Source organism: Diorhabda sublineata, chromosome 5 (genome assembly GCF_026230105.1).
Source record: "Diorhabda sublineata isolate icDioSubl1.1 chromosome 5, icDioSubl1.1, whole genome shotgun sequence".
In the NCBI taxonomy this organism is placed as follows: domain Eukaryota; kingdom Metazoa; phylum Arthropoda; class Insecta; order Coleoptera; family Chrysomelidae; genus Diorhabda; species Diorhabda sublineata.
In genome coordinates, this window is record NC_079478.1 from 37,002,623 (window position 1) to 37,028,472 (window position 25,850).

Here is a 25,850-nt window from a genome sequence, read left to right on the forward strand (position 1 = left end):
AACATTTTTCATTTGATTCGTTTTGATCTAGGTCTTTATGATATATTTGGAATGTAGATTTAAAGAAATTGTTTTATTAGATAATCTTCTCTATTAAAATATGTTATCTATGTGAAAACAATCTCGATGTTTCTGTCATAGGTATCGAAAACATAACCTAGTTTTATTAGTTGTGTTAGTTAAAATAACAAGATGTCTTTATATGACGATTACGATGTGAAAACAACAGCAACAGAAAAAGTTCAAGGATGGTCTTCGGGTATAAAACTCCTGCAATCTCAACTACAACTCAAAAAAGCGACGGTAACACAACCAAAACGTGATCATATACGCAAAACTAGTTTAGCTCCCGTAATTGATCTAAAATCCAAAAGAGATGAAGACGATGTTATGCACCTTTCTAAATCGAAAACAGATACGAGATTGCCTATTATAAGTTCTGCTACATTTACAAACGAATACGATTGGAACGTAATTGACGAATACGATCCTCTTTGGCCCAACGAGTATGAAAAAGTCGTAAAAGAATTAAGAGATCATCACAGGGATAGGGATAACAGGGATGCTAGAGATCGCGAATCCAGAGATAGGGATCGAAATGAAAAAGAAGAAAAAAGGAGAGAAAAGAAACGAAAAAGTAGATTCAGCGATCCGGAAGAAAGTATGTCACCGCCTTCTAATTTAATCAGTACACCTCAGATGACCCAACCGGCCCTTAGTAGTGGATTCGCGGGTAGATGGACGGGAGACGAGGACGACGAAGAACCCGTTCAGAAAGCTAGTCGCCCCGCTGGAGGGGTGGCGATTGCTCCACCGCCAAGTCTTCAAGAACCATCGGAACCGGTGCCCATCATACCGAATAAACCTCAACAACCGACGGCTCCTTACGGGGGCTCCGTCGCCGCTAAAATTATGGCTAGATATGGGTTTAAAGAAGGTCAGGGGTTGGGTAGGATGGAACAAGGTATGTCTAGTGCTTTGCAAGTGGAAAAAACGTCTAAAAGAGGTGGGAGGATTATACACGAGAAAGAAATTATGCCTCCTCCGCCGCCTATCGAACCTGCAGGAGCGCAACCAACTATTACTGAAATTATGAAAAATCCCAGCAAGGTATTTATCATTACTTTCATGGTTAACTTCACATTAACCCTTATATAAACGATATTTGTTCATATTTTTATTGTTTTTGAATATTTTTCATCACAATCAATCCCTAAGTACGTTTGTCTATATGTAGTAACGGTTATTTTGACTATATTTTTTTGAGGAAATTGTTTTTATATAAGCATTTTCATGAAAATATACAAAATTCTTTCTTTGGAATGCTTTATGAAATGTCTGTTACTAAATCGCGACATATTTATGGTATTTCCATCTCTATTACATTTTTTGGTGAATATAATAGAGATGGACTTGAATTTTGATAACATTAATTTGTAACGATTTATTTTTCGTTTAGATCGACCCTCGTATAATATATTTGTTGATTTATTAGAGGTGGGCTGACATTTTAATAACTGTTATTTTGTCACGATGATTTTCGAGGAAGTTAGTGTTTTTCCTAGCATTTTTTTCAATTTCTGGAAAGTTTACGGAATTTTCCGAATAAAATCATGATCTCTGGGGTCATTTCGTCTCGTCATATTTCTATTATCTACCATCCTTAATGTATTTGCAGAAGAATATTTTTTGTTTAGATCAACCCTTGTATTAAACATATATATTAGAGGTGGGTTCGCATTTTAGTAACTGTTATATTGTCGCGATAATTTTTGAGCATATTGTGTATTTATACGCATATTTTCAGATTTTTTTTCAATTTCATGAAAACTTAAGAAATTCTTGCGAATATAGGGTCGTTTTATTTTCATTGTATTTTCAAGAGTTATAAAATCGCGTTATATTTCCAGTAGTTCCCATCTCTATTATTTTTCTCGAAGAAATTTTTTCGTTTAGATCAACCCTCGTATAAAACATTTGTTTATTTATTAGAGGTGGGTGGGCATTATGATTCCGTTATTTTGTCGCGGTTATTTTTGTTATAAACACTATTAACTAACCGAAAAACCGCCGTTACTGGTTGTCAATATTTTTTTTCAAAAATCTTTTCTATTTCAATTCAATTCAATCCATTCAGTTTCGATGTGAAATTTTTCAAAAATAAATGAAATTGCCGTTACTATATCACGTTATATTTCCAGTAGTTCCCATCTCTATTATTTTTCTCGAAGAAATTTTTTCGTTTCGATCAACCCTCGTATAAAACATTTATTTATTTATTAGAGGTGGGTGGGCATTATGATTCCGTTATTTTGTCGCGGTTATTTTTGTTATAAACACTATTAACTAACCGAAAAACCGCCGTTACTGGTTGTCAATATTTTTTTTCAAAAATCTTTTCTATTTCAATTCAATTCAATCGATTCAGTTTCGATGTGAAATTTTTCAAAAATAAATGAAATTGCCGTTACTATATCACGTTATATTTCCAGTAGTTCCCATCTCTATTATTTTTCTCGAAGAAATTTTTTCGTTTCGATCAACCCTCGTATAAAACATTTGTTTATTTATTAGAGGTGGGTGGGCATTATGATTCCGTTATTTTGTCGCGGTTATTTTTGTTATAAACACTATTAACTAACCGAAAAACCGCCGTTACTGGTTGTCAATATTTTTTTTCAAAAATCTTTTCTATTTCAATTCAATTCAATCGATTCAGTTTCGATGTGAAATTTTTCAAAAATAAATGAAATTGCCGTTACTATATCACGTTATATTTCCAGTAGTTCCCATCTCTATTATTTTTCTCGAAGAAATTTTTTCGTTTCGATCAACCCTCGTATAAAACATTTGTTTATTTATTAGAGGTGGGTGGGCATTATGATTCAGTTATTTTGTCGCGGTTATTTTTGTTATAAACACTATTAACTAACCGAAAAACCGCCGTTACTGGTTGTCAATATTTTTTTTCAAAAATCTTTTCTATTTCAATTCAATTCAATCCATTCAGTTTCGATGTGAAATTTTTCAATAATAAATGAAATTGCCGTTACTATATCACGTTATATTTCCAGTAGTTCCCATCTCTATTATTTTTCTCGAAGAAATTTTTTCGTTTCGATCAACCCTCGTATAAAACATTTGTTTATTTATTAGAGGTGGGTGGGCATTATGATTCCGTTATTTTGTCGCGGTTATTTTTGTTATAAACACTATTAACTAACCGAAAAACCGCCGTTACTGGTTGTCAATATTTTTTTTCAAAAATCTTTTCTATTTCAATTCAATTCAATCGATTCAGTTTCGATGTGAAATTTTTCAATAATAAATGAAATTGCCGTTACTATATCACGTTATATTTCCAGTAGTTCCCATCTCTGTTATTTTTATCGAAGAAATTTTTCGTTTAGATCAACCCTCGTATAAAACATTTGTTTATATATTAGAGGTGGGTGGGCATTATGATTCCGTTATTTTGTTGCGGTTATTTTTGTTATAAACACTATTAACTAACCGAAAAACCGTCGTTACTGGTTGTCAATATTTTTTTTCAAAAATCTTTTCTATTTCAATTCAATTCAATCGATTCAGTTTCGATGTGAAATTTTTCAAAAATAAATGAAATTGCCGTTACTATATCACGTTATACTTCCAGTAGTTCCCATCTCTATTATTTTTCTCGAAGAAATTTTTTCGTTTCGATCAACCCTCGTATAAAACATTTGTTTATATATTAGAGGTGGGTGGGCATTATGATTCCGTTATTTTGTCGCGGTTATTTTTGTCAGAAATCAAGTTAAGTAACCGAAAAATCGCCGCCATTAATTGTCAATATTTTTTTTTATAGAAACCTTGTACATTTAGAAAAAAAAAATTCCAAAATTTAGTTTCAGTAAACAAATAAATCGTCGTAACTAAATCTCGTTATTTCGGAACGGTATTCCCATCTCTAATATACAAAAATCGACATTTGGACGTAAATTTTTTTTCGTATTTCCGTATTAGGTCGTTTTGTTAAAAAATATGGTGGGTCCCGGCGAAGTCGACGACGATTTGGAACCGGAAGTGAAAGACGAATGTAATACGAAGTACGGTCCTGTAGCCAGTTGCATAATTCACGAAATACCGCACGAAGATCCCGAAGAAGCGGTCAGAATATTCGTGGAATTTCTGAGAATCGAGAGCGCCATTAAGGCAGTGGTGGATTTGAACGGAAGATTCTTCGGCGGTAGACAAGTGAAAGCGTCTTTTTACGATACGGAAAAATTCGATAATTTGCAGTTGATGGACTAATTTGGGGAGATTTTCAGGAAATAAAACAGTTTAATTGAACAATTCAAGTGTATTTATGTCTTAAATATAAATTAATAATTATTTTTCTTTATTTAAAGCTTGTATAAATTCCTCTAAACGTTCCTGAATTTGTCTAACTCGTTCTGAAATATTAAATTAATAAAAAAAATTTTTTTTCGATTTTTTTGCGTTTAATTTCAATACTCACTCAATTCTTCGGCTAAAGTCACCCTCCTACCCGTTAATAACTGAATTTTCTTTTCGTTATCTTGACTATAATCCTCCAAAACTTCTTTTATTTCCTTATCTAATCTACGAGCTGTAAATTAAATAACGAAAAAAATTTTGGAGACGAAATTATCTCAAAAAATTTTTTTTTTCAATTACTACACGCCCTGTATATCATTAAAAATCACCATTTTCCCCTAAGGACTGTAAATAACTTACAAAAAAATATTGGAGACGAAATTATTTGGAAAAAACATCAAATATATTTTTTTTCATTTATTACACACCCTGTATATCATTCAAAATCTCCATTTTCCCTATAGGTAAATAGAATTACGAAAAAAATGTTGGAAACAATCATATCCTGGACTTTATCTAAAATCTTTACTTTCCTGTTATAAGTATTTTTCTTTTAGTTCAACCCTCGTATAATACGTTTATGTATATATTAGAGGTGGGTTGGCATTTTAGTAACTGTTATTTTCTAGCGATTTTCAACTTGTAAAATAAAGATCTATTGGAGACTCAGTTTTCTAATAATGATGAAAATTTCTAAAAAATCATTTTCAAATTTAATACAGGACGAGGCAAAATTTAGTAAAAATTTTTTTAGGTGTTTTCTATTTCGTATCGTCTTTATAAGTTACATAGATTTTCATCGACAATTACCTATATTCAACCAACATAAAGTTGTTACATATTATACGGGGTGTTTAGAAAGTTGTAACTCATTTTTAAACAAAAAGTAAAAAGTTTAAATTCGGTATAATTAAAAACGCGTATAGGAACAACAATCGATTGTTTTTGAAATATCGTGAAATTTTATGAAAATAATCGATTGTTTTTCCATACTTCTTGAATATAATACAGGGCGAGTCGAAATATAAATACGTCAAACAGCGACGAAACCCTGTATGATCCCTAATTTTGAAATTATTATCAAATTTGATGAAAATTTCGGTTTTTTTCTGATTATTTTTTCAATATAATACAGCGCGAGTCGTAATAAAATATTTTTTCGATTATATTGATATTGATTACCCTGTATTTTAATTCGTAATCATAACAATCAATTTATTTTAATGTTTCCCATAGAAAATTATCGATACAATAAATCGTTGACCTTTAAATATACAGGGTGTTCAATTCGATCGTTAAAAATTACTCATAATTTTCTCAACACCCCGTATAATATAAAATTTACGTCGCTTAAAAGTCGAAAAAAACTGTAATAAATCGAAATATTTACGATTGTGATTAATTACGTCGATATAAAATACAGTGCGATCCATTTAATTGTTCTAGTATTTTGATCCTCCCTGTATTATATATTAGAAAAATATCAAAAAAAATCACGTTTTTTCAAAATTTCGATAATCCTAGAAAAAAATTCGTCGCATTAAAACGTCGCAATTGCAATCTTTTTATAAAATATACAGGGAGTTAAATTATTCGTTCGTTTAAAATTGGTCACAACTTTTCAAACACCCCGTATAATATAAAATTTACGTCGCCTAAAAGTCGAAAAAAACTGTAATAAATCGAAATATTTACGATTGTAGTAAATTACGTCGATATAAAATACAGTGTGATCCATTTAATTGTTCTAGTATTTTGATCCTCCCTGTATTATATATTAGAAAAATATCAAAAAAAATCACGTTTTTTCAAAATTTCGATAATCCTTGAAAAAAATCCGCCGCAATTGCCATTCTTTTTACAAAATATACAGGGAGTTAAATTATTCGTTCGTTTAAAATTGGTCACAACTTTTCAAACACCCCGTATAATATAAAATTTACGTCGCCTAAAAGTCGAAAAAAACTGTAATAAATCGAAATATTTACGATTGTGATTAATTACGTCGATATAAAATACAGTGTGATCCATTTAATTGTTCTAGTATTTTGATCCTCCCTGTATTATATATTAGAAAAATATCAAAAAAAATCACGTTTTTTCAAAATTTCGATAATCCTTGAAAAAAATTCGTCGCAATTGCCATTCTTTTTACAAAATATACAGGGAGTTAAATTATTCGTTCGTTTAAAATTGGTCACAACTTTTCAAACACCCCGTATAATATATAATTTACGTCGCCTAAAAGTCGAAAAAAACTGTAATAAATCGAAATATTTACGATTGTGATTAATTACGTCGATATAAAATACAGTGTGATCCATTTAATTGTTCTCGTATTTTGATCCTCCCTGTATTATATATTAGAAAAATATCAAAAAAAATCACGTTTTTTCAAAATTTCGATAATCCTTGAAAAAAATTCGTCGCAATTGCCATTCTTTTTACAAAATATACAGGGAGTTAAATTATTCGTTCGTTTAAAATTGGTCACAACTTTTCAAACACCCCGTATAATATATAATTTACGTCGCCTAAAAGTCGAAAAAAACTGTAATAAATCGAAATATTTACGATTGTGATTAATTACGTCGATATAAAATACAGTGTGATCCATTTAATTGTTCTAGTATTTTGATCCTCCCTGTATTATATATTAGAAAAATATCAAAAAAAATCACGTTTTTTCAAAATTTCGATAATCCTTGAAAAAAATCCGCCGCAATTGCCATTCTTTTTACAAAATATACAGGGAGTTAAATTATTCGTTCGTTTAAAATTGGTCACAACTTTTCAAACACCCCGTATAATATATAATTTACGTCGCCTAAAAGTCGAAAAAAACTGTAATAAATCGAAATATTTACGATTGTGATTAATTACGTCGATATAAAATACAGTGTGATCCATTTAATTGTTCTCGTATTTTGATCCTCCCTGTATTATATATTAGAAAAATATCAAAAAAAATCACGTTTTTTCAAAATATCGATAATCCTAGAAAAAAATTCGTCGCATTAAAACGTCGCAATTGCAATCTTTTTATAAAATATACAGGGAGTTAAATTATTCGTTCGTTTAAAATTGGTCACAACTTTTCAAACACCCCGTATAATATATAATTTACGTCGCTTAAAACTCGAAAAAAACTGTAATAAATCGAAATATTTACGATTGTGATTAATTACGTCGATATAAAATACAGTGTGATCCATTTAATTGTTCTAGTATTTTGATCCTCCCTGTATTATATATTAGAAAAATATCAAAAAAAATCACGTTTTTTCAAAATTTCGATAATCCTTGAAAAAAATCCGCCGCAATTGCCATTCTTTTTACAAAATATACAGGGAGTTAAATTATTCGTTCGTTTAAAATTGGTCACAACTTTTCAAACACCCCGTATAATATATAATTTACGTCGCCTAAAAGTCGAAAAAAACTGTAATAAATCGAAATATTTACGATTGTGATTAATTACGTCGATATAAAATACAGTGTGATCCATTTAATTGTTCTCGTATTTTGTTCCTCCCTGTATTATATATTAGAAAAATATCAAAAAAAATCACGTTTTTTCAAAATTTCGATAATCCTTGAAAAAAATTCGTCGCAATTGCCATTCTTTTTACAAAATATACAGGGAGTTAAATTATTCGTTCGTTTAAAATTGGTCACAACTTTTCAAACACCCCGTATAATATATAATTTACGTCGCTTAAAACTCGAAAAAAACTGTAATAAATCGAAATATTTACGATTGTGATTAATTACGTCGATATAAAATACAGTGCGATCCATTTAATTGTTCTAGTATTTTGATCCTCCCTGTATTATATATTAGAAAAATATCAAAAAAAATCACGTTTTTTCAAAATATCGATAATCCTAGAAAAAAATTCGTCGCATTAAAACGTCGCAATTGCAATCTTTTTATAAAATATACAGGGAGTTAAATTATTCGTTCGTTTAAAATTGGTCACAACTTTTCAAACACCCCGTATAATATATAATTTACGTCGCTTAAAACTCGAAAAAAACTGTAATAAATCGAAATATTTACGATTGTGATTAATTACGTCGATATAAAATACAGTGTGATCCATTTAATTGTTCTAGTATTTTGATCCTCCCTGTATTATATATTAGAAAAATATCAAAAAAAATCACGTTTTTTCAAAATTTCGATAATCCTTGAAAAAAATCCGCCGCAATTGCCATTCTTTTTACAAAATATACAGGGAGTTAAATTATTCGTTCGTTTAAAATTGGTCACAACTTTTCAAACACCCCGTATAATATATAATTTACGTCGCCTAAAAGTCGAAAAAAACTGTAATAAATCGAAATATTTACGATTGTGATTAATTACGTCGATATAAAATACAGTGTGATCCATTTAATTGTTCTCGTATTTTGATCCTCCCTGTATTATATATTAGAAAAATATCAAAAAAAATCACGTTTTTTCAAAATATCGATAATCCTAGAAAAAAATTCGTCGCATTAAAACGTCGCAATTGCAATCTTTTTATAAAATATACAGGGAGTTAAATTATTCGTTCGTTTAAAATTGGTCACAACTTTTCAAACACCCCGTATAATATATAATTTACGTCGCTTAAAACTCGAAAAAAACTGTAATAAATCGAAATATTTACGATTGTGATTAATTACGTCGATATAAAATACAGTGTGATCCATTTAATTGTTCTAGTATTTTGATCCTCCCTGTATTATATATTAGAAAAATATCAAAAAAAATCACGTTTTTTCAAAATTTCGATAATCCTTGAAAAAAATCCGCCGCAATTGCCATTCTTTTTACAAAATATACAGGGAGTTAAATTATTCGTTCGTTTAAAATTGGTCACAACTTTTCAAACACCCCGTATAATATATAATTTACGTCGCCTAAAAGTCGAAAAAAACTGTAATAAATCGAAATATTTACGATTGTGATTAATTACGTCGATATAAAATACAGTGTGATCCATTTAATTGTTCTCGTATTTTGTTCCTCCCTGTATTATATATTAGAAAAATATCAAAAAAAATCACGTTTTTTCAAAATTTCGATAATCCTTGAAAAAAATTCGTCGCAATTGCCATTCTTTTTACAAAATATACAGGGAGTTAAATTATTCGTTCGTTTAAAATTGGTCACAACTTTTCAAACACCCCGTATAATATATAATTTACGTCGCTTAAAACTCGAAAAAAACTGTAATAAATCGAAATATTTACGATTGTGATTAATTACGTCGATATAAAATACAGTGCGATCCATTTAATTGTTCTAGTATTTTGATCCTCCCTGTATTATATATTAGAAAAATATCAAAAAAAATCACGTTTTTTCAAAATATCGATAATCCTAGAAAAAAATTCGTCGCATTAAAACGTCGCAATTGCAATCTTTTTATAAAATATACAGGGAGTTAAATTATTCGTTCGTTTAAAATTGGTCACAACTTTTCAAACACCCCGTATAATATATAATTTACGTCGCTTAAAACTCGAAAAAAACTGTAATAAATCGAAATATTTACGATTGTGATTAATTACGTCGATATAAAATACAGTGTGATCCATTTAATTGTTCTAGTATTTTGATCCTCCCTGTATTATATATTAGAAAAATATCAAAAAAAATCACGTTTTTTCAAAATTTCGATAATCCTTGAAAAAAATCCGCCGCAATTGCCATTCTTTTTACAAAATATACAGGGAGTTAAATTATTCGTTCGTTTAAAATTGGTCACAACTTTTCAAACACCCCGTATAATATATAATTTACGTCGCCTAAAAGTCGAAAAAAACTGTAATAAATCGAAATATTTACGATTGTGATTAATTACGTCGATATAAAATACAGTGTGATCCATTTAATTGTTCTCGTATTTTGTTCCTCCCTGTATTATATATTAGAAAAATATCAAAAAAAATCACGTTTTTTCAAAATTTCGATAATCCTTGAAAAAAATTCGTCGCAATTGCCATTCTTTTTACAAAATATACAGGGAGTTAAATTATTCGTTCGTTTAAAATTGGTCACAACTTTTCAAACACCCCGTATAATATATAATTTACGTCGCTTAAAACTCGAAAAAAACTGTAATAAATCGAAATATTTACGATTGTGATTAATTACGTCGATATAAAATACAGTGCGATCCATTTAATTGTTCTAGTATTTTGATCCTCCCTGTATTATATATTAGAAAAATATCAAAAAAAATCACGTTTTTTCAAAATATCGATAATCCTAGAAAAAAATTCGTCGCATTAAAACGTCGCAATTGCAATCTTTTTATAAAATATACAGGGAGTTAAATTATTCGTTCGTTTAAAATTGGTCACAACTTTTCAAACACCCCGTATAATATATAATTTACGTCGCTTAAAACTCGAAAAAAACTGTAATAAATCGAAATATTTACGATTGTGATTAATTACGTCGATATAAAATACAGTGTGATCCATTTAATTGTTCTAGTATTTTGATCCTCCCTGTATTATATATTAGAAAAATATCAAAAAAAATCACGTTTTTTCAAAATTTCGATAATCCTTGAAAAAAATTCGTCGCAATTGCCATTCTTTTTACAAAATATACAGGGAGTTAAATTATTCGTTCGTTTAAAATTGGTCACAACTTTTCAAACACCCCGTATAATATATAATTTACGTCGCCTAAAAGTCGAAAAAAACTGTAATAAATCGAAATATTTACGATTGTGATTAATTACGTCGATATAAAATACAGTGTGATCCATTTAATTGTTCTAGTATTTTGATCCTCCCTGTATTATATATTAGAAAAATATCAAAAAAAATCACGTTTTTTCAAAATTTCGATAATCCTTGAAAAAAATCCGCCGCAATTGCCATTCTTTTTACAAAATATACAGGGAGTTAAATTATTCGTTCGTTTAAAATTGGTCACAACTTTTCAAACACCCCGTATAATATATAATTTACGTCGCCTAAAAGTCGAAAAAAACTGTAATAAATCGAAATATTTACGATTGTGATTAATTACGTCGATATAAAATACAGTGTGATCCATTTAATTGTTCTCGTATTTTGATCCTCCCTGTATTATATATTAGAAAAATATCAAAAAAAATCACGTTTTTTCAAAATTTCGATAATCCTTGAAAAAAATTCGTCGCAATTGCCATTCTTTTTACAAAATATACAGGGAGTTAAATTATTCGTTCGTTTAAAATTGGTCACAACTTTTCAAACACCCCGTATAATATATAATTTACGTCGCCTAAAAGTCGAAAAAAACTGTAATAAATCGAAATATTTACGATTGTGATTAATTACGTCGATATAAAATACAGTGTGATCCATTTAATTGTTGTCGTATTTTGATCCTCCCTGTAGTATATTTTATATTTTTTTTTCGAAAATTTCGACGATTCTTGAAAAAAACTCGTCAAACGTTAAACCGTCGCAAATGTACATCGTTTTAAATATACAGGGCGTTTTTATTATTTCACGTCGATAATTGATTACAACTTTTTAAATACCCCGTATAACATATGGAAACGTTATATGGCTGTAACGAGAAAAATTAGAGGTTTTTACCCACGGAACAATATACAGGGTGCGATTACCAAAATATCCTTAAATATTAAAAACGAAAAAAAAAAAATAATAATAATAATAAAAATAATGATATTGTATTGATCGAAGATGGGAGAAAAATTTACCTTCTCTATTCGTTATTTGTTGCCTCAAAGCGTTCGAAGTGACTTTCATCATTTGTTGTATCCTATGGAAGAGCACCACGTCCGAACAATCGACGTCGCCGGCTTGTTGGTGATATAAGAAAAACGCTTTCCGACAATCGTAAGCTTTCGTTAACGATTTCTGAAGAAAATGCCGCCGATAAACCGCCTCCCAAACTTCCCTTATAAATTCGTTATCGACCTCGACGTTAGATCGCTTCAAATTGTTCCTTACGGTCGTTAATTCGTCGTAACTCAAAATCGGCGAGTGTTTCTACGAAAAAAAAAAAAAACAAAAAGGGTTCAAATTTCCGATTCGGGGGCGGGGTAATTACGAAATTCACCTCGTTCGAATACAAAATTTTGTCTAATTCGTTTTTGACGGTCCCCCTTTTCCCTTCCACCTCGGTTCGGTACTTCCAATACACCCATCTCTCTTTCGCCGAAGGTCCCAACAGTTTTTTAAGGTTAGTTTCGCTTTCGTTCAGCTTTTCCTTGACGCTACTTTCGAGGAATTTAACCGCCTGGTCCCAATCCCGTTTATCCCCTATCGTCCTATCTTCCAAGGCATTTAATTGAATCACCTGCACATAACAACGATTCTATATGAAAGAAGAAGAATTTCGACGGAAGGATTATTTTACCCTAAGCATTTCGGCGGCTTTGTTTTCCCACGTGTGTCTAACCATCGCTTCGTTAACGACGGCTTGTTTCAATTGATCGAAGATGTCGTCGTGATCCGGCGCTTCGGCCGCTTTTTGCAGGAAACGTTCGAATTCGGATTTCAACGTTTCCCAACCGGATCGGACCGATTGCACCGGCAGAGCCGTATCCGTCCATTGCTTCAATTTTATATCCACCGCGGTATTGAACGTTTCTATCGACAGAAAAACAAAAGACGTACAACTATTTTTTAACGTCCCCTCGTAATTAATGACAGCTGATCAAGTGTACACTTAGTGCAGAATCATAGATACGACGTACAGTTCCAGTGTACGATCACGAATAGGACGTAAAATGACAGCAGATCGAGTGTACACCGAGTGTACAATTAGTGGGATGTAAACGTCGAATAGGCGAATTTTTAAAATGTCTGTTTTGAACGAGCAACTCAAAAAGGCGGCGTCTTCAATTTTGGAGGATAAAAATTTGTTCGATTCGGGAGATTTCGTGATTTTGCACATCGCCATTTTCGGCGATAAGCCCGTCGAAGCGGAAGTCGGTTTATTTTTCGAAAATATCAAAAGTGATTTGGCGACTTTACCGTCGATCGAGAAAGTTTTCCGAGCGAAATATAATTTTTTGCGCGAAACCGAATTGCACGTCGTTAAATTATTTAAAAGCATCGACGTGGATTCGAAAGGTTACATAACCTCGAACGATGTTTACAAAGCTGGAAAAAGTATTAAATGTCCGTTTACGGTGGAAATTCTGATGGAATGTTTCGATTCCGTAGCACCGGAAGGTAATGTAATCGATTTTTTGACGTTTAGAACACTGTATCTCAAATATAATTGAATTTTGTTATGTTCGAGTGTGATTTGATGCGGAAATATAATGAAAAACAGTAAAAATTGAAAATTTCGCACAAAAACAAAGAATTAATCAAATATATAGTTGATGTACTTTTTGACACGACCTGTATACCAAAATTTTCGATTATAATGCAAATCCTCAATTTATTAGACAAATTTCATTTGGCAACGTCGCTTTAATCACTGTTTTTAAATATCGAAGTTAGGGACAAAACAATGCAATTCCACCAAAAGAATATTTTATATAAATCCAAAGAAATTGTAGGAAAAACACCTTAAAGGTGTGATTGGAATTCGAATTGGAAAATTTCAAAATAGAAATTTCGTAAAAGAATATATACTATCTCTAACTGAAAATTTTCCATGTTTTTTTTTATAAATTTGTAAATAGAATTAAGACATAATTTAATTCTTGGTGGAAAGGAACAAATTTTATATTTCAATCTAGCCTAAATTGTATATTGATTGATTCCACCAAAAGAAAATTTTTTAATTTAATGAAAATATATCAAATGAAATATTAACTACCCCTTAAAAATATAGTTGGAAATTGAATAGAAAAATTATGAAGTAAAAATTTCTTGAAAAAAAAATTCAATTGGACTGCTATTTTTTTAATTTGTAAATAGAGAGACGTCAAAATTTAATATTTGGTGGAAATAACAAATTTCTATTTTAATTTAGCCTAATTTGTACACGTTAAACTGGAGCGGATGAATTGATTCATTCCACCAAAAGGATAAATATTAAAAAAAAATTATGAAAAAAAGTGGATTAAACAGATTTAAAAATAATTTTTTTTTTAAATACATATATATTTTAAAATACTTAACCAATTGGACTAAATTTTTTTCATTTCACAAAACATATAAATAAGTATGTAGATAGAATGACTTCGAATTTTGATATTTGGTGGAAATGAACAAATTTCTATTTTAACGCAGCCTAACGGACAATTCGATTGATTCCACCAAAAGAAAATTTTTTAATTAAATAAAAATATATCAAATGAAATATTAACTACCCCTTAAAAATATAGTTGGAAATTGAATAGAAAAATTATGAAGTAAAAATTTCTTGAAAAAAAAAATCAATTGAACTGCTATTTTTTTAATTTGTAAATAGAGAGACGTCAAAATTTAATATTTGGTGGAAATAACAAATTTCTATTTTAATTTAGCCTAATTTGTACACGTTAAACTGGAGCGGATGAATTGATTCATTCCACCAAAAGGATAAATATTAAAAAAAATTATGAAAAAAAGTGGATTAAACAGATTTAAAAATAATTTTTTTTTTAAATACATATATATTTTAAAATACTTAACCAATTGGACTAAATTTTTTTCATTTCACAAAACATATAAATAAGTATGTAGATAGAATGACTTCGAATTTTGATATTTGGTGGAAATGAACAAATTTCTATTTTAACGCAGCCTAACGGACAATTCGATTGATTCCACCAAAAGAAAATTTTTTAATTAAATAAAAATATATCAAATGAAATATTAACTACCCCTTAAAAATATAGTTGGAAATTGAATAGAAAAATTATGAAGTAAAAATTTCTTGAAAAAAAAATTCAATTGGACTGCTATTTTTTAATTTGTAAATAGAGAGACGTCAAAATTCAATTTTTGGTGGAAATAACAAATTTCTATTTTAATTTAGCCTAATTTGTACACGTTAAACTGGAGCGGATGAATTGATTCATTCCACCAAAAGGATAAATATTAAAAAAAATTATGAAAAAAAGTGGATTAAACAGATTTAGAAATAATTTTTTTTTAAATATATATTTTAAAATACTTAACCAATTGGACTAAATTTTTTTCATTTCACAAAACATATAAATAAGTATGTAGATAGAATGACTTCGAATTTTGATATTTGGTGGAAATGAACAAATTTCTATTTTAACGCAGCCTAACGGACAATTCGATTGATTCCACCAAAAGAAAATTTTTTAATTAAATAAAAATATATCAAATGAAATATTAACTACCCCTTAAAAATATAGTTGGAAATTGAATAGAAAAATTATGAAGTAAAAATTTCTTGAAAAAAAAATTCAATTGGACTGCTATTTTTTTAATTTGTAAATAGAGAGACGTCAAAATTTAATATTTGGTGGAAATAACAAATTTCTATTTTAATTTAGCCTAATTTGTACACGTTAAACTGGAGCGGATGAATTGATTCATTCCACCAAAAGGATAAATATTAAAAAAAAATTATGAAAAAAAGTGGATTAAACAGATTTAAAAATAATTTTTTTTTAAATACATATATATTTTAAAATACTTAACCAATTGGACTAAATTTTTTTCATTTCACAAAACATATGAATAAGTATGTAGATAGAATGACTTCGAATTTTGATATTTGGTGGAAATGAACAAATTTCTATTTTAACGCAGCCTAACGGACAATTCGATTGATTCCACCAAAAGAAAATTTTTTAATTAAATAAAAATATATCAAATGAAATATTAACTACCCCTTAAAAATATAGTTGGAAATTGAATAGAAAAATTATGAAGTAAAAATTTCTTGAAAAAAAAATTCAATTGGACTGCTATTTTTTAATTTGTAAATAGAGAGACGTCAAAATTCAATTTTTGGTGGAAATAACAAATTTCTATTTTAATTTAGCCTAATTTGTACACGTTAAACTGGAGCGGATGAATTGATTCATTCCACCAAAAGGATAAATATTAAAAAAAATTATGAAAAAAAGTGGATTAAACAGATTTAGAAATAATTTTTTTTTAAATACATATATATTTTAAAATACTTAACCAATTGGACTAAATTTTTTTCATTTCACAAAACATATGAATAAGTATGTAGATAGAATGACTTCGAATTTTGATATTTGGTGGAAATGAACAAATTTCTATTTTAACGCAGCCTAACGGACAATTCGATTGATTCCACCAAAAGAAAATTTTTTAATTAAATAAAAATATATCAAATGAAATATTAACTACCCCTTAAAAATATAGTTGGAAATTGAATAGAAAAATTATGAAGTAAAAATTTCTTGAAAAAAAAAATCAATTGAACTGCTATTTTTTTAATTTGTAAATAGAGAGACGTCAAAATTTAATATTTGGTGGAAATAACAAATTTCTATTTTAATTTAGCCTAATTTGTACACGTTAAACTGGAGCGGATGAATTGATTCATTCCACCAAAAGGATAAATATTAAAAAAAATTATGAAAAAAAGTGGATTAAACAGATTTAGAAATAATTTTTTTTTAAATACATATATATTTTAAAATACTTAACCAATTGGACTAATTTTTTTATTCATATTACAAAACATATAAATAAGTACGAAGATAGAATGACTTCGAATTTTGATATTTGGTGGAAATGAACAAATTTCTATTTCAACCCAGCCTAACGGACAATTAGATTGATTCCACCAAAAAAAAAATTATTTGTGAAAAGTTATTGATTTGCACAAAAATGAGGTAAGATTGAATATATAACATGAAAATATACCGGGTTATGCTAGAAATTTCGTGTAAAACAGAATATAAAAAAATAAAATTGTACTAAAAATGTACAAAATCCGAAAAATTTTCCATCAATTGAAGTCTCAGTTTCCCAAAGTGGTTCAGACGAATATACGGGGGACTCGATATTAATTCGAAGCGTCAAAAATCACAAAATAGTGGAAATAAACGAAATCGAAGTAAAATTTTCGGAAATGGTCTAAGAGAAAAAACTTTGGGGACCTCTTTTCTTTCCCCAATCTCCGTAAAGACCAAAAAACCACCTCAAAATTACGGAAAACGCTGAAAAAAAATTTCAAATCGTAATATTTTGACACCTTACCTGCCGACCCAGTCTGCGCCGCTGGAATATAAATATTTTCAAAAACATGTGACGAAACCCTCTCCCAGATGTTCTGCAACAAAGTATCCTCCCAATGTTTGGGACTAACTTGGGATAAATTGACGATTTCGTCCAAAATTTCCGTCCTGGCCCTTTCGAATAACTCGTCCCTGTCCTGTTCGCGTATCCTTGGAAAATTATTTTTCCATTCGGTCTCCAAGTTGAATCGCCTAGCTTTGAACGCGTCCGCTTGCTGTTCCACGGTCTCTTTGACCATTTTCCAAAAACAATCGGCAACGGCGAGACTGAGGTTACGAGTGGTGACCTGCGTAGATTTGACAACGCCGTCTCTGGAATTTACATAGAAATATGTATATTCCAGAGACGGATTTACGACTAGTACCGCTTACTTAAATAGCTTGGAGCCTCTGAAGAAATTTTCTTCGTAATCTTTTATTGTTTGAATGGAATCGTCTTTTCTACCGCGACCGGTCACGACGGCGAAATATCCCAGGGCCTTCATCGGGAATAATTTTCCGGAAAGGATTTTTCGAATCTGTTACAAATGTAGAAAATTTTTAGTGTCCGAATCTAATTTTTGGTGGAATTGAACGAATTTCTATTTCAACTTTTAATAGAAATCCACACAAAGTATAAATAGGTTGATTCCACCAAAAAAAAAATAACTTCGATTGATAGTGTTGATGAAATTTTAATAAAAAATTTTGAAAAAGAATTTGAATAGACTATTAAAAAAAATATGAGACGTGAAATTTTTTTATGCCTAAAGAACGATCGGATTTGGTTATTTTTTTCATTATTTTTGAAAATTACAGAAGATGAAAATTTGTAGATAGTACGATGTCGAAATTTGATATTTGGTGGAATGGAATGAATTTCTATTCCAACTCATAAAAGAAATGAGAACGAAGTATAAGTGGTTGATTCCACCAAAAAAAAATAAGTCCGATTGATAGAGTTAATAAAATTTTGAAAAAAAATTTGAATAGACTATTAAAAAAACTATGATTTGTGAAATTTTTTTATGTCTAAAGAACGATCGGATTTGGTTATTTTTTTCATTATTTTTGAAAAATACAGAAGATGAAAATTTGTAGATAGTACGATGTCGAAATTTGATATTTGGTGGAATGGAATGAATTTCTATTCCAACTCATAAAAGAAATGAGAACGAAGTATAAGTGGTTGATTCCACCAAAAAAAAATAAGTCCGATTGATAGAGTTAATAAAATTTTGAAAAAGAATTTGAATAGACTATTAAAAAAACTATGAGTTGTGAAATTTTTTTATGTCTAAAGAACGATCGGATTTGGTTATTTTTTTCATTATTTTTGCAAAATACAGAAGATGAAAATTTGTAAATGGTACGATGTCGAAATTTGATATTTGGTGGAATGGAATGAATTTCTATTCCAACTCATAAAAGAAATGAGAACGAAGTATAAGTGGTTGATTCCACCAAAAAAAAAAATAAGTCCGATTGATAGAGTTAATAAAATTTTGAAAAAGAATTTGAATAGACTATTAAAAAAACTATGAGTTGTGAAATTTTTTTATGTCTAAAGAACGATCGGATTTGGTTATTTTTTTCATTATTTTTGCAAAATACAGAAGATGAAAATTTGTAAATAGTACGATGTCGAAATTTGATATTTGGTGGAATGGAATGAGTTTCTATTCCAACTCATAAAAGAAATAAGAACGAAGTATAAGTGGTTGATTCCACCAAAAAAAAAAAATAAGTCCGATTGATAGAGTTAATAAAATTTTGAAAAAAAATTTGAATAGACTATTAAAAAAACTATGATTTGTGAAATTTTTTTATGTCTAAAGAACGATCGGATTTGGTTATTTTTTTCATTATTTTTGCAAAATACAGAAGATGAAAATTTGTAAATAGTACGATGTCGAAATTTGATATTTGGTGGAATGGAATGAGTTTCTATTCCAACTCATAAAAGAAATAAGAACGAAGTATAAGTGGTTGATTCCACCAAAAAAAAAAAATAAGTCCGATTGATAGAGTTAATAAAATTTTGAAAAAAAATTTGAATAGACTATTAAAAAAACTATGATTTGTGAAATTTTTTTATGTCTAAAGAACGATCGGATTTGGTTATTTTTTTCATTATTTTTGCAAAATACAGAAGATGAAAATTTGTAAATAGTACGATGTCGAAATTTGATATTTGGTGGAATGGAATGAATTTTTATTCCAACTCATAAAAGAAATGAGAATGAAGTATAAGTAGGTTGATTCCACCAAAAAAAAAAAAATAAGTCCGACTGATAGTGTTGATGAAATTTTAATAAAAAATTTTGAAAAAGTATTTGAAGTTTTTCAAAAAAATTTTTTGATGCCTAACGATCGATCAGATTTGGTTATTTTTTTCAGTATTTTTGCAAAATACAGAAAATGAAACTTTGTAAAGAATATAACGTCAACATTTGATAATTGGTGGAAAAGAACGAATATTTATTTCAACTCTTAGGATATACGAAAAGGTTCATTCCACCAAAGAAATTTAAAAAAAAATATGCAAAGAAAATATATTTGCCTTTATAGGGATCAGAAAAAAATGTCAAATTATAAAAAATAAACTTATAAAATTTTTTTATTTTATAAATATTTTTTGAAAAGAATATATGGTGAAAATTTTTGGAATATTTGAATAGAACGAATTGCCGAATAATTTTTGAGAAATAAAAAGGGTATAAGTAGAAATTTAATTTTTGGTGGAAAAGAATGAATTTATATTTCAAACTAACATAATTTTTGGCAGGAATACGAATAGATAAATAGTTTAATTCCACCAAAAGATAATAGTATAACAACCCAGAATAATTATCAAATATATATATATCGCCTCAACACTGTCGTTAATATTTTATTTAAAAAAAATTTCAAATAGAAATTTTTCATAAAATATTTAGTATAATAGACTGAAATCTTTTTATATCATTAAAAGTTTGTAAATGAAACGATGTCAAATTTTAATTTTTGGTGGAAAAGAACGAATTTCCACCAAAAAAACAATTTGAAAAAAAATCGAAAGAACCAAGAACGTATATCGTCTTAGCAGGGTAGTTTAAATTTGTTTCAAAAAATTTCCAACTCAAAAACTGTGAAAAAAAAATATTTAGCATAATAAACTGAATTTTTTCTAATATTTTTCAATTTCGTACATCAAACTATGTCGAATTTTAATTTTTGGTGGAAAAGAACAATATTCTATTCCAAACTAACTCGATTTCTAGAAGGATTAATGAATAGATTGATTCCACCAAAAAACAATTTTATAAAAAATCGAAATTATAAAAGAATATCGCTTTAACAGGGTAGTTCAAATTTGATTGAATAAAAATTTTCAAATAGGAATTTTTATAAAAACATATTTAGCATAATAAAATGAGTTTTTTTAAATATTTTTATAAATTTGAATGAATGAAACGATGTGAAAATTTAATTTTTGGTGGAAAAGAACGAATATCTATCTACGAAACTGAAGTAGTGGAATAAATTGATTCCACCAAAAAACAATTTTATAACAAATCGAAATTATAAAAGAATATCGCTTTAACAGGGTAGTTCAAATTTGATTGAATAAAAATTTTCAAATAGGAATTTTTATAAAAACATATTTAGCATAATAAAATGAGTTTTTTTAAATATTTTTATAAATTTGAATGAATGAAACGATGTGAAAATTTAATTTTTGGTGGAAAAGAACGAATATCTATCTACGAAACTGAAGTAGTGGAATAAATTGATTCCACCAAAAAACAATTTTATAACAAATCGAAATTATAAAAGAATATCGCTTTAACAGGGTAGTTCAAATTTGATTGAATAAAAATTTTCAAATAGGAATTTTTATAAAAACATATTTAGCATAATAAAATGAGTTTTTTTAAATATTTTTATAAATTTGAATGAATGAAACGATGTGAAAATTTAATTTTTGGTGGAAAAGAACGAATATCTATCTACGAAACTGAAGTAGTGGAATAAATTGATTCCACCAAAAAACAATTTTATAACAAATCGAAATTATAAAAGAATATCGCTTTAACAGGGTAGTTCAAATTTGATTGAATAAAAATTTTCAAATAGGAATTTTTATAAAAACATATTTAGCATAATAAAATGAGTTTTTTTAAATATTTTTATAAATTTGAATGAATGAAACGATGTGAAAATTTAATTTTTGGTGGAAAAGAACGAATATCTATCTACGAAACTGAAGTAGTGGAATAAATTGATTCCACCAAAAGATAATTTAATAAAATTATCAAAATAAAACTAGGTCAAATTTCTATCACAATTTGACTTAATTTCTGGTCGGTATACGAGTAGAGTCAAAATGAAACGATAGAAATGAACAAATTTATTCCACCAAATGATAATATTTACTGAAAAAATTTTTTTCTCTAGCTTTTTATGGATTTGGTTTATATTATACAGGGTACAAGTAAAAATATACGAGGTGCGAACAAAAAAAATTTTCACGTATTTTAAGAAAAAACGCTGAAAAAGACAAAAATCGAAACAAAATCGTAATAATAGAAAAAAATTACAAAAAAAAAAATATAATTTCAATACGACGTACTGACCCGATTCGGATCCGCTAAATTTTCTTCCGCCATATCGACTTTGGTCAACACGAAGATGGTCCTTTTACCTTGAGGATCGCAAGTCGCCACGAGATCGGTGACGTTACTCCTTTCCGCGTCAACTGCCCCGTCCTGTCAAAAAATCTCAGTGAAATCCCGAAAATCGATCGTAATTTTTCGATTATCACCTGTATACACAAAATTATGGCGTTGGGGTTGTTCATATAAGCCTGGGTCATCTGTCTGATACTTTCCCTCGTATCGGCGGCCATATCGGTTGTTTGGGTCTACGAATAAAGTCCACGTGAATTTTTTTTTATTTATTTTTTTTTTTTTTCGATTTTTCCGACTTACAGATATTATACCGGGTAAGTCTACTAGGACCATCCTTTGTAAACCGGGACCTTTAACCGTCATAGAAATAACTTCGGACGAGACGGTCTTTCCTCCTTTGACGCTATTTCTCATCCTAAGTTCGACTTCTCGACGCAAATCCGCTAAATCGGATTCTTTGGTCAGGTCGAATTCCCTAGTGGAATCTCGAAATTGGGCTATGTGGTAAGGGCCTTCCGATAATGTCACTTTTACGGGCGCCCTAAATGAAAGGAATCGCAAAAAAATCGATTCAATTCGAGAAAACACCGAAATATCGAATATCCCCCGTATTTTTCGTAACATTTTTTGTAACCCTCGTATTTTTCATAGACGAATTTTCCTTATAAATCGAGTCAGATTTTTGTGGAAATTATCAAATGCTCCTCGTACATTTCCTAAATGAATAGAAAAATTCAAATCCCGCCACCCCTCGTATTTGCCGTACACTTATTTCAAAAAAAAAAAATTACGTAATAATCTTTAGCTAAAATTATCAAATGCTCCTCGTACATTTCCTGAATGATTTGAAAAAGTCGAAATATTCGAAACACCCCTCGTATTTCCAATATAAAAATTTGTAAAAAAAAAATGTCGAAACCGAGTTTTCCAATTTAGAAATTATCAACTACCACTCGTAAATGTCTGGTTTAAAATAAATTATTGAACATCACTCGTATTTACCATTGTAATTATTTTTTTAAAAAAAAGACGAAATCGACAATTTCAAGTTATAGAAGAAATTATCAAATATCCCTCGTATATCACGTAAATTGTTTCAATAAATGACGAAATCCACGAGAAATTATCAAGTACCCCTCGTATTTTTACTAAAACGTATTGAAAAACGAAGACTCTTATTTTGAGGTTGAATTATCAAATACCCCTCGTAATCTCAATAAGCAAATTTTGAAAATTAAGAAAACAAAGGTGCGATTTTTTTTGAAAATAACCAAATACCCCTCGTAGTAGACATTAATAAATGGAAAATAACTAAAATCGGATTTTCCCGATTCACAAGAAAATATTGAATTCCCCTTGTATTTCCTTTACACAAATGACGAACGCGAGAGCCCGAATTTTTTGAAATTACCAAATACCCCTCGTATTCGACAATAATAAATGAAAAAGAGAATTCTGATTCACAGAAATTATTTACTCTCCCTCGTATTTTAAATACACAATTTTTTAAATTGATAAAGTCCAAAATTCTGGAAATTAGTAAATTCCCCTCGTATTCCACAAGAATATATAAAAATTCACTTAAAAAGAAGATTTCTGATTCACGGAAATTATTTACTTCCCCTCGTATTTTCCATGCACAAATTTTTATATTGAAGGAGTCCAAATTTTTTGGAAATTGCTAAATACCCCTCGTATTCCACAAGAATAAATAAAAATTCACTTAAATAGGAGATTTTTGAATCACGAAAATTATTTACTCCCCCTCGTATTTTAACTGCACAATTTTTTAAATTCATAAACCTCAAATTTTTTAGAAGATGCTAAATACCCCTCGTATTCGTCATGAAAATAGAGAAAAATAAAAAACAGAGATTTTCGATTTATAAGAATTTACCAAATACCCCTCGTATTTCCAATATGAAAATTGTTCAATTGACGAAAGCAAGTATTACAATTTTTTTGAAAATTTAACAGATACCCCTCGTATATGTGAAAAATCAATCAAAAAAAAAGAAAAAAAAATTTCAGGTACATAATAATTATACGAGGGGTATTTGATAACAATATACCTCGTATTGAAAACCGATTTTTGGGTAGAATAATAATTTTGTTGCAACTAATGAATGTATAAAGAAAATAACAAATTAAACTCACCTCGTCATCATTTCCCCGGCCCCCCTTGGAAAAATACGCGCCTGCGCAATCATTTCCAAAACCGACGTCTTCCCGCTACTCTGATCGCCGACGACAACAACGCGCGGTAACTGATCCTGCGTATTATAACCGCTATCGAAATCGGCTAACTCATCCAACACTTCGCTATACATATCAATAAGACTCCTCTTAATTTTCCTCACGCTCGGTTTTTTACCCTGCTTCAACAGAATATTCTGCTTCCTCAACTCCTTATTCTCCTTCTCCAACCTCTCCAACTCCCTCTGGTACTTGATCTGCGTCTGCATCATCTCCTCCTGTATATTATTCAACCTTTCTTGCGCCTCTTTGCGCAATTTTTCGTCAGACGAAAACGGATTCGCTGCGTGAACGACGCTCGCTTCCGACACCCCCTTTTTCAAATCTGAAATCAAACAAACCCCCTCGCGTATCATCGTCAATAAACGGCTCGGAAATAAGGGGCGTACCTGAGTACAGTCTGTATAAAAGCACGGGAACCGCACCTAAACAAAAGAATTAACAGCAACTTTAATGGATTTAAAGAAAAATAAAAAGATTGTACTCAGTTTGGGGGTGAATAAATGATAAATACCTTCTTTTTGCGTGGCTTCTTGAGCCTCGGCGGCCGCTATAGCATCGTCTAATCTTTGATCGAACCAAGATTTGAACTCATTGTACTTGTTTTCGCTCAACGATTTAATCCTCGGATCTGAAAGGAACATTTAGAGAAAAACTTACCCCTAAAAGGAAAAATATCTCACCGAGCTCTATACTATTCTTTATATTATCTTTGAAATCGACTAAATTCGTCCTCCACTTTTGCCATTTATCGTTATCTGGTAGGACATCATTTAACCATTTCATATTCGGTAAACCATCTTTCCAATCATTATATTTCTGAAAATAAACGAAATTACAAACAAAAATTATGTAACGAATATTATATTACCTTTTGTAAAGCACCCCCTCCAGCTACGGCGCCTCCGAGTAATAAATATCTAATTTTTAAGACGCCTCTTAGTGCTCTAACAATCATCATACCATATTCTCTTTTTTGATACAAAAATTGTTGTTTTAAGAGCGGTTTAGATCTATCAAGAGCCCTTCCGCACCACATAGTACTTATTTCCCTTTGATAACGCCTTTGGGAACCATATTTTAAAAGATAATTGCTAAAAACACTCGTCTAAAATGATGTTTATTTCTAACCTAAAAAATTTTAAAAAAAATTGATATTACTCACCCAAATTTTCCTCGTAGTATATGCTCCATATGATTTTATATTATTAATAATTATTTTTATTTCATATACTTTTCAAATTAACATACTAAATATTATAATAAATTTAAAATTAGATAACCAATATGATATCACAATCGGATGACTTTGCCCGTAAAAAAGGAATCTATATAAATGTCATTATCAATGCCATCTATCGATAAATAGTAGAAACAAATTTCTTTACTG

At 29.3% G+C, this 25,850-nt stretch overlaps 2 protein-coding genes across 4 annotated transcripts; one reads left to right on the top strand and one right to left on the bottom strand.

The window, feature by feature from the left end:
• Nucleotides 1-115: 115 nt before the first annotated feature.
• LOC130444756 (splicing factor 45) lies at nucleotides 116-4,473 on the top strand. The gene is made up of 2 exons (XM_056780040.1): nucleotides 116-1,110; nucleotides 4,006-4,473. Exons 1-2 carry the CDS (start codon nucleotides 193-195, stop codon nucleotides 4,291-4,293), a joined length of 1,206 nt encoding a protein of 401 aa, XP_056636018.1. The 5' UTR covers nucleotides 116-192; the 3' UTR covers nucleotides 4,294-4,473.
• LOC130444755 (dynamin-like 120 kDa protein, mitochondrial) lies at nucleotides 4,328-25,784 on the bottom strand. Of its 3 annotated transcripts, none has more exons than XM_056780036.1 (16): nucleotides 25,626-25,784; nucleotides 25,332-25,554; nucleotides 25,144-25,279; nucleotides 24,975-25,091; nucleotides 24,850-24,885; nucleotides 24,362-24,785; nucleotides 22,505-22,745; nucleotides 22,339-22,437; nucleotides 22,151-22,282; nucleotides 17,925-18,070; nucleotides 17,515-17,864; nucleotides 12,770-13,002; nucleotides 12,470-12,709; nucleotides 12,108-12,399; nucleotides 4,502-4,612; nucleotides 4,328-4,436 (listed from the first exon to the last, which is right to left on the bottom strand). In XM_056780036.1, exons 1-16 carry the CDS (start codon nucleotides 25,652-25,654, stop codon nucleotides 4,372-4,374), a joined length of 2,874 nt encoding a protein of 957 aa, XP_056636014.1. In that variant the 5' UTR covers nucleotides 25,655-25,784; the 3' UTR covers nucleotides 4,328-4,371. The 3 variants fall into 3 exon arrangements, with proteins under 3 accessions (XP_056636014.1, XP_056636016.1, XP_056636015.1); XM_056780038.1 differs by having other exon boundaries at nucleotides 4,330-4,436; nucleotides 25,332-25,568; nucleotides 25,626-25,761; XM_056780037.1 differs by lacking the exon at nucleotides 24,850-24,885 and having other exon boundaries at nucleotides 4,330-4,436.
• Between the last annotated feature and the right edge of the window lie 66 nt (nucleotides 25,785-25,850).

Bases quoted from the DNA above. Each gene is read 5' to 3' on its own strand.
- LOC130444756 (XM_056780040.1), top strand. From the start codon at position 193: ATGTCTTTATATGACGATTACGATGTGAAAACAACAGCAACAGAAAAA. The intron at 1,111-4,005 runs GTATTTATCATT...TTTCCGTATTAG, and splicing joins TTATGAAAAATCCCAGCAAG to GTCGTTTTGTTAAAAAATAT.
- LOC130444755 (XM_056780036.1), bottom strand. From the start codon at position 25,654: ATGGAGCATATACTACGAGGAAAATTTGG. The intron at 17,865-17,924 runs GTAAGCGGTACT...TGTAAATTCCAG, and splicing joins AGAGGCTCCAAGCTATTTAA to AGACGGCGTTGTCAAATCTA. The intron at 4,613-12,107 runs GTAAATTTTTCT...TTTAATTTACAG, and splicing joins ACAAATAACGAATAGAGAAG to CTCGTAGATTAGATAAGGAA.